The following is a 9,256-nucleotide window of genomic DNA, read 5'->3' as shown; positions in this document are numbered from 1 at the left end:
ACAAAAGGTAAAAACCCATTAGATGCAAATGTATACTTAAAACCAAGAAAGTGTTCAAAATACAATGTGGAGAGGTACAAACTGTGCCTTGTTGTTTAGAGAGATTTACACAGATAGAAAGCGTCAATAATATAGAAATATTATATTAATATAATTGTAATATATTATATTAGATTAGATTATATAAATGTGTTACTTATAAAACATTATGTATGAAATATAAAGATATTATATAAATAATTAATTTTTTATTTTTTGGTTAATGAAATTGTAATAATTTAAATATAAAATTTTTATTTTTATTTGTTATTATATAAAATTTTTGTTGGACAAGTAACGTGGTCCAAAATGCGTGTCCGTGGGCCTGGTTAGGCTAGGGTTTGGTCACTGTCCAGAATCTTTCTTTTTTTCTTAACAAGATTCACTCTCCAGATTTTTTGATGTTGAAGTCCATCGTGATCAGCTTCAAGTTGATGCGAAAAATTCATGTTTATTATTTTAAAATTAATAAAGTACTAATAATTTTTATTAAAATTTATTATTACATTTAAATAAGAATATTTTATTATTAAAATAATCATTCTGAATTATTGTTTATCCAATTTGCAAAATGATTTTGTACAAAACTCAATTCAAACTAATAATTTTACCTTAGATAAGTTTAATTTAGTGAAATCCAATTTAAAATATTTCTTTATTGAGTTTGATGTCTCAAATTAATGGACATTAATTTAATCAAAATATTACTATTAGTGTATTTTATTTTAGTTTTTATGTGATATCTTTAAATAAAATGACGTAAATCACTATCACATCTGTAAAAACTATTTTAGTTGAAAGGAAAACTATCATTTCTTTTTAAAGAAATTATCATTGAGTTAAAAATGAATGAATTTTTATATAATGTTTTACAAATATATATTCTACTTTTCTATATTATTTCTTTAGATTTATCGTTATTATTTCTTTACAATAATCATTATTCCAATTGATAACCCATCATATTGCCTTACTTAATTTTATATGAAACAAAATGTATATTATTGAATGAAACCAATCTAATTCATACGATGAGGAGAGAGAGAAAACTATTTTATCATCTGAATCATCTAAATTTTATCATGTGATAACGTGCTTTAACATATTCTGAATTATTGTGACTTTTTTTTACCTTAAAAATCATAGTTTTTCATCATAATTATAATATTCAATAATAATTTTTATTAGAAGTTTGAGTTAAACTTGCAACATCAAACAAATCAAAGCTTAAATTATTTTTGATGTTCTAAAGTTTTAGGAGATCGTATAGGAGAAGATACAAAAGGTCTAGGTGGAATTATCAATGATTGAACATTTGCTTGTAACATTTCTATCACTTTAGTCATCGATGGTCGATCAAATGGATCAGATTGAATGCACCAAAGGCTCACAATAATCAACTTCCTTGTTATTTCTTCTTCTTCTTCAGCTATTACTCCATTAAGATTCAAGTTCATAGACTGATCAAGATGCTTATAAATCCAAGACGGAAAATATACTTCACTAGTTTGAGACGCTCCAACATCAATATTTTTTCTTCCTCCCACCATTTCAAGGACCATCATTCCATAGCTATAGACATCAGATTTATAAGAAACTCCGCCAAAGTTTCGACAAAACACTTCTGGAGCAATATAACCTACTGTTCCCCTAGCACAAGCCATGGAAATAATACTCTCCTTTCTTTCACATAATTTAGACAAACCGAAATCAGAGATTTTGGGACAGAAGTTCTCATCTAAAAGGATGTTGTGAGGTTTTATATCAAAATGTAAGATCCTTGTCTTGCAACCTTGATGCAAGTATTCGAGTCCTCTAGCAATGCCAAGTGCAATGTCATACAAAGTTCTCCACTCCAATCGACAACTTCGATGATGCAATCCTCTATCATAAATGAACCCATCCAAGGATCCGTGGGGCATGAATTCATAAATTAAAGCTCTCTTTGATTTCTCAAAACAAAAACCAAGTAGGCTTACGATATTAACATGAGAAGTTCTACTAATGCTAGCCACTTCATTCATGAAATCCTCTCCATTTTCTTTTGATTCACTTAAGACTTTGACCGCCACGAGACGACAATCAGGCAATTTCCCTTTGTATACACTGCCAAATCCTCCTTGACCTAATTTATGATTAAATTTATTTGTCATTTTTTTAATTTCTGCATAAGAATATCGCCTTGGTGCAAGAGAACCAAACTTTTTGATGAATGCCTCAATCCTAGTATCCTCTTTCTTCTTTCCTTGATTTAGTAATGATTTTCCTTTGAACCACAAGACAAGGAAGCATATGAGAATGGTTATAGCTACCACCAGTCCTGCTCATGGAGTATGAAAACAATGAATTAGTTATAATATATGGAGAAAGTAAGTGAAACAATTAAGATGGAGAAAAGAAAATAGAGCAGTGGAAAGAACTGAAATAATAACAACATGCACAGTTTGTTAGATATCTAGAAAAATGTTAATAAATAAATAATTAGATAAAATTTTATTTAAAAATTAAAACACCAAAAATATTCTCATAAAGATTTGTTATTTGGTTTTTATGCATTATTTTTTTATTGAATTAATGTTAGAATCAAATAATTTCAAGTAAAACTATTTAAGAGTTGGTATAATTTAAACTAAAACCAAGAAATCAAACTAATTGGACTGAACAAAAATTTAAACATACGTTAATAATGGGTACCAAATAATACCTAGTCGAAGTATGAGACCCTTTCCCATTGTTTTCTTTTTCTCTGCAATAGTAAAAATATCACCAAATGTTAATTAAAATATGAATCAATAATTATAGTTACGGTAATTATTTTATGAATTCGACTCTCTCTGCTATCGATATTCACTGCAACTAATTGTAATAGCACTTTTATGTTTGCAATCAGGATATGTTGATGAAGACATGCTGATCGCATGTGTAGGAGTTTGGAAGCAAGAGTCTCCCAGAATTTCCTGTTCATTGTAGGAAATTTCCTGGAGTTTGGTATTTTCTCTGAAATGAAAAAGAAAATATCATGTGAAACATGAATGCTTTCTTTGTCAGATGAGTTCAAATTATGCAAACCAATGATGAAAAGAGGGGACTGATATTATTCAATAAATCAGACTGACAATTTTGACTACGTCTTTTAGTACATAGAATAAAACAAAATTAATGTTGTTCCTACTCCTTCATTTGGATTTGTACTTGACTAAATTTATAAATATTTAAATTGATTGAAATTCGTTATTATTAATGTTATATTTTAATTTTTATTAAAAAAAGTTATACGTATTAATTTTTAATATTTTTGTTGTTTTTAGAATTGGATTCAACCGTCCACTCGAACTAATTAGACCAGAAATCAGTTGGGATACCAGTCTAAAATAAAGGGTTGGACAAATTAATTTGTGGATCGACTGAATTGAGCAATCAGATCGTTGGTTGAACTGAGAAAAAAAGGTGTCCTTAATACTATTGATTCGTTACATTTTAGTCATTGAGTCACTAACTATCATTAACATTGTAAGAACAAGCTAATATGGCACATTATATCGTCATTTTAGATTACATCAAATTGAACAATTAGTCCCTATAGTTTTTCTTTTAGAGTGAATTTAATTATTTTTATTTTTATTTTTCAAATAAAAAGTGTAGAGGTTAATTGTGTAATTTGACTTAAAATTTTTGTTTGAAATAATGATATAATATGCCATATCAATTACTATTGCAACATCAACGGCAATTAACAACTCAATAATCAAAATGTAACGTATTATTATCATTAAGAATAAGGAATGAGATTGGTTTAAAGCATAATATTCTTATCATTATGTTAAATAGCTCAAAATTATTATAAAATATCATTTCAAATAATAATAAAACTACCCTAAACTGATGAAAAAAATCTATAAAAAATTTATACATATGAACTATATTTTATTTTAAATTGATCTAAACTATAATCACCGTAATCAACATTCAATATATTTTACTTGACATAAATTTATTAATGCACAAAAACAATTATGTTTTTAAATTTTAAATTTGAATTCCACTTTGATTCTTTCTATTTGAAATGCAATTAAATTCTAGATTAACTATGTTACTAAGATTTTGCTATCAATTTCTTAAAAGAAATGCCATCAATGAAAGAGATATGATAAAAGAAAAGAACGTGAAATTTCAAAGTCTTTCTCTCTCTTCTCTTTTTAAGTTAAAGCAGAAAAGAAAAAACCATAATCACCCTTCCCCTAGCAGCTCCTTTCCTTATCCCCATAGATTGTGCCTCCTCTCTTTTCGTTTCCCTTATCTTTAGCCTTTCTCCTTTTCCACCAAATTGTGCCTCCTCTCCCTTTTGTTTTTCGATGAGTTGACACTCATTTTTCCAATAAATGATTTTTAAAGATCATCTACTTTGTCGAATTGTGTATGTGGATACAGTGTCCAACATGGATTGGTTTGTTTCAAGAGTCGGAGTGGCAGTGTCAAGGTGGTATTTTTGGAGTAGGTCCGGCTGAAAGGTGAGTGGGCCACAGTTGGGTGGAGATGGGCCACCGATGAATGGGTAGCTGAAGTTTGTCACTGAGCCGCGTGGAAAAACAAATGGGGAATGTTGAATTTTTTAGCTCAGGCTTAGCAAATGGGTCAACTTTAATGGCATAAAATACTCAAGTTTTCATGCTGCTATAATAGAATGAAACGAAAGCAGCTAAATTTAGAGCGCTCCAAAATCGACCATTAAATGGAAGAAATTTAACAGGGTCTGTAGTTAGTCAAAATATAGAAGAAAAACTGTAATGGGATTTGCGTTTGGGAAAAGCAAATAAATGAGTTTCAATAATCCTATTCTGGAATGGCCCAATGTCCATGTTTCCTAACATGACAGGCCCCCCGGACTATTTAATAATAATAAAATATTATTATTAGAGGGTCAAGACCAAACTACATCCACCTAACCCTGAACTACTGTTTGGTCGGAACAAAGATCGACGACATCTTGTTCCATCAGTTTCCGGCTTCGGGTTTCCCCTAAACACTGGGTTCTTGGAACCGAAATCGTACGACTTAAATCCCACTACAAGAGATATTTGAACAGGTACAGCAAAGAACAAAGATTGTACCTGGGGAACAAACATCGCCATCTGAGCAGTAACATTCAAATTCACCTGAGACGAGGTTACGCCCGCACTGCCCACCTTTGTTTACACAATTATTACAAAGGGCATCATCTGCAGACCACCACAGCTGAAACCCAATTTTAGCCGCTTCTTCCAAATCATCTGCATCCCGGCCTTCCTCCAGTGACGGAACTTGAGAATTCGGGACTGGTATAATCACACTGTTACTGCAAGATCTCAGGAAAGTGCCGATGACAGTTCCCGCGAACTCCCTTGTCACATAATAACCTACGATATTTGTATTGTTTATTGTGCAGTCAAATCGGTTGGAAATCCCGGTAATTGATGTGAGATTTTGTGGAGCTGTGAGAGGCTGACAACCATAATACAGCCTTATATCCTGACTATCCCCGTTTTGTTGAAAAGGACTGGTTTCACTTCCAAAAGTGGAGTTGATGAGATGAGTGGGACAAAGATTCTCACTGTAATCGGTTCTAGAGACACGAACGGTTTGTGATGCCTTGTTTATTGCAAGAACTCGGTATGTTGCAGAGTTGATTGTGATTTCTAGCTCACTTTCACTGCAGCTGAGCTTGAATCCAGGATATCCACATCTTTCCGGCCGATTCAATCCCCAGAAAGGGTAACCGATATCCGAAATATTTCCGCAACTGGATCGAACACTGCAGCTCAAATAATTATTCGAAAACACTGCTTTTGGAGAAAGAATCAGGACCAAGCTTATGGTGATGATGATGAACCAAAACTTGGATGGCATTGTCGGAGAGGATGGAGAGCATTAGGGAAAGAAACTGAGAGTAGTTGGATATAAAATGAGCGTCTGAAAGTGAATTGGTGTTGATCTTCATGATCAAATAGTTGGTATTTGACTAATTCAAAGTTGAAAATTTTCTAAAGGAAACTTATGTTATATGCCACCATTAAGCGCCAGTCAATGGAAATTTAGGTAGCCTACCATGGCAATAATATATTATTAAGTGTGAATAACCCAGTTCATTATAATACTGCTCTCAGGACTCGAAACTCATAAAGGTATAAACTCAGTTCGAGTTGTTGAAAACTTGAAGAAAGCTGTAACTGGAAAATATCATCTGATTTTAATGATTGAATAAATCAATAATAGTACTACTTTGGCTGAAAGTATTTCTAGGTCGAATCTATAAGCAACTGGTAAGACCCTACGTTTTATCTGCTAGCTGATGCAGTTGTGATGGGAAAGAGAACAAGCGACCATGGAATTTGAAGATGAACTGGTATTGACCAATCAAAATGGTTAGAGTTAATGAAGTCATTGGCTGCTTAGGGAGATTAGGATTCGATCTGAAGTAGCCAAGGTCAATTTGCTGCTATTGCTAATGAAGATTGAACATCAGAATGAGTCAAACCATGAAGGTTATTTAAGAGTTGAGATATTCAATGAAACAGTAAGTTCTGCAACAACAAACAGCTGAGCAAAGTTATAAGGAAGAAAAGCTAGAAAGTACCTTCAGTTGGTGGTAAACATGTGGTTTCACTAGGTTTATCGCTGCAAAAGCAAGTGAAACTATTTGAAGTTTGATTATATCCGCAAACCCCATCTGAATCTCTGCATCTTCTGCACTCATCATTATCCGCTTTCCATTGCAATTCGAAACCTCCTCTTAAAGCAGCCTGCATAGTCATAGTGTTCACCTCCAGGTCCTTTGCTGCAGCTTCATAAACCGGAACTACGACAATTTCACGGCATATGCCATAGCGAGGATCACCCAACATGTTTCTAACAGCATATGACACATCAATAAGTGTACTATTTATGGTGCAGTTAGGAAGAAATGTCGGGGTTGCCAGCGGGTAGCATCCGTAGAATAGGGTGAGGTTCCTAAGGTTTGAACCGTAATTGAAGTGGTCGAAGTCGATTGAGGTGTTGGTAAATTTCGTGGGACAATAATCATTCCAGTAATCCTCCCTAGCTACCTTAAGAATCTGTCGTTCAGGGTCTATGTCAAGAACTCGTAAGGTGTTTTCATTCATCATGATTTCCGCTATATCATTCTCGCACCTCAGCTCAAATCCTGGTTGCCCACAGTAACTCAGACGGTTCGATCCCCAGAAAGGAAACCGATATTTGATACGCTTCCGCATGTTAGCGTTTCCCTGCAGGTCGAGTACCGTGGATCGTCGACGGATAAAATCGTTGGAACTCTGGTTAAGACAACGAGAAAGAAGAGGGCCAGAAGGGAAGATATCGGAAGAGAATGCGAAGACATCTTGTTGATGTCACAAGGATGAAGTGTTGAATATATTTATGAAATATTGAATGGTCAATGTTGAATTCTAAAATATTAGTAGCACGTTTAATCCTTTTCTAATCTGGAAATTACGTCAGGAGTTGGAAAATTGGTTCTAGAGTGCTGCAGAAGCCTATGGTGGCATCTATTATAGGGAAGAAGTCCAAAGCTTCGATGGCAGAATTTGAAGGAAACTTGCAGGAAATGCTTTGCATATAACATAAATTGACAACCAAAGACCTTCACTAAAAACACCCTAATTCCAAATCGCAGAACTCAAAAATAATTTGGAAATTGGGTGCCAAGTCCCCACTTCTATTAAGAATTTTCTTTATGTTGGGTTAATTGACCTGATAGACTAAATGAAGATCAAAGCAATGAAATGGAACTTGACTTCTATATATCAAGTTATCAACCTACACACACAACAAAAAAATCCTTGTTTTGTGTTAACAGGATGTTACGGTGATTATTTTATGGATTCGACTCTCTCCACTATCGATATTCACTGCAACTAATCATAATAGCACTTCTATTTTTACAACCACGATATGTTGATGAAGACATGCTGATCGCATGTGTTGGGAGTTTGGCAGCAAGAGTCTCCCAGAATTTCCTGTTCATTGTAGGAAATTTCCTGGAGTTTGGTATTTTCTCGGAAAAGAAAAAGAAAATATCATGTGAAACATGAATATTTTCTTAGTCAGATGAGTTCAGATCTGTTCAGATTATGCAAACCAATGATGAAAAGAGGGGACTGACATTATTCAATAAATCAGACTAACAAATTTGACTATGTCTATTAGTACATAGAATAACACAAAATTAATGTTGTTCCTACCTTCTTCATCTGGTTCTTGTTCTTGTTAGATATAATAAAAACATTTTAATAAATCAGACTAACAAATTTGACTATGTCTATCAGACTAACCGCAGGCTCCACCGGAAGAATTGCATTTCCAGCATTCTTCTGAATAGTTCTTCCCCCATTGCACCTCGAATCCTGTTTTCAAGGCTCCTTTCCAATCCAAGGTACGATTGCGGAGTCTTTCCAAGGAAGCTTGAAGAATCGAAATATTGGCTCTATATAAGCATCCCTCTGGATGGATATTAGTATTATTTGCTATTGCTACCGAAACATTACTATAATCATCATTTTTATTGCAAGTAAAGAATAGAAGATCCGGTGAGATGGGAGAGGGGCAGTCATAAAACAGTGTAACACTGGCAAAGCCGGGACCAGGAGTAAACACCCCAGAATCTGGGATCCAATCATCATCTGGAAATGGAGGCGGACAAATGCCTTCGTTGATCACCTCCTCATTCGAAATTCCTAGGATTTGACGATCAGGTCGGATCTCAAGCACGCGATACCGTACACCATGAATTTCCATCGTGGTAATATCACTGTCACACTGAAGCTCTAAATCTCGATGTCCGCATTCTTTTTCTCGATCACCTCCACGGAAAGGAAATCCAGCAGTGATATTCCCACATTTGAACGTTCCGTTGCGGCAGTTCTCGAACAAATGCTCATACTCACGCTCATAGTTGGGAGTGGTTAGTGAAACAGGGATCCCAAGCATGATAAATAATAAACAAAACAGAGGAAGAGGCAGAGATGATGAGAAAGAAGGAGAAATCATTTTGAGGGCAGAGAGATGGAGGAAGAAAGGGTTGGTTGCCTGCCTCAGCTCTAATGAAATAAAATTAAAACCAAGCTCAAAGAAAGACTTGGAATATAGAGTAGTTGAGTTGACTTGCAAAGACTTTGAGCTTCCTTTCATTCCGTAGGTTGTGTCGTGTGGTGTGGTGTAGCAGTGA

At 34.2% G+C, this 9,256-nt stretch overlaps 2 protein-coding genes across 2 annotated transcripts; both read right to left on the bottom strand.

The window, feature by feature from the left end:
- Positions 1 to 1,195: 1,195 nt before the first annotated feature.
- LOC108451629 (LEAF RUST 10 DISEASE-RESISTANCE LOCUS RECEPTOR-LIKE PROTEIN KINASE-like 2.1) lies at positions 1,196 to 6,082 on the bottom strand. The gene is made up of 3 exons (XM_017749296.2): positions 5,148 to 6,082; positions 2,744 to 2,785; positions 1,196 to 2,359 (listed from the first exon to the last, which is right to left on the bottom strand). Exons 1-3 carry the CDS (start codon positions 5,920 to 5,922, stop codon positions 1,272 to 1,274), a joined length of 1,905 nt encoding a protein of 634 aa, XP_017604785.2. The 5' UTR covers positions 5,923 to 6,082; the 3' UTR covers positions 1,196 to 1,271.
- LOC108450680 (LEAF RUST 10 DISEASE-RESISTANCE LOCUS RECEPTOR-LIKE PROTEIN KINASE-like 2.7) lies at positions 4,796 to 8,048 on the bottom strand. The gene has a single exon (XM_017748408.2). It carries the CDS (start codon positions 7,284 to 7,286, stop codon positions 6,639 to 6,641), a length of 648 nt encoding a protein of 215 aa, XP_017603897.2. The 5' UTR covers positions 7,287 to 8,048; the 3' UTR covers positions 4,796 to 6,638.
- Between the last annotated feature and the right edge of the window lie 1,208 nt (positions 8,049 to 9,256).

This window comes from Gossypium arboreum, chromosome 11, assembly GCF_025698485.1.
Source record: "Gossypium arboreum isolate Shixiya-1 chromosome 11, ASM2569848v2, whole genome shotgun sequence".
Taxonomy (NCBI): Eukaryota; Viridiplantae; Streptophyta; class Magnoliopsida; order Malvales; family Malvaceae; genus Gossypium; species Gossypium arboreum.
Note: the sequence above shows the minus strand (reverse complement) of the source record. Positions and strands in the feature narration are given on the sequence as shown.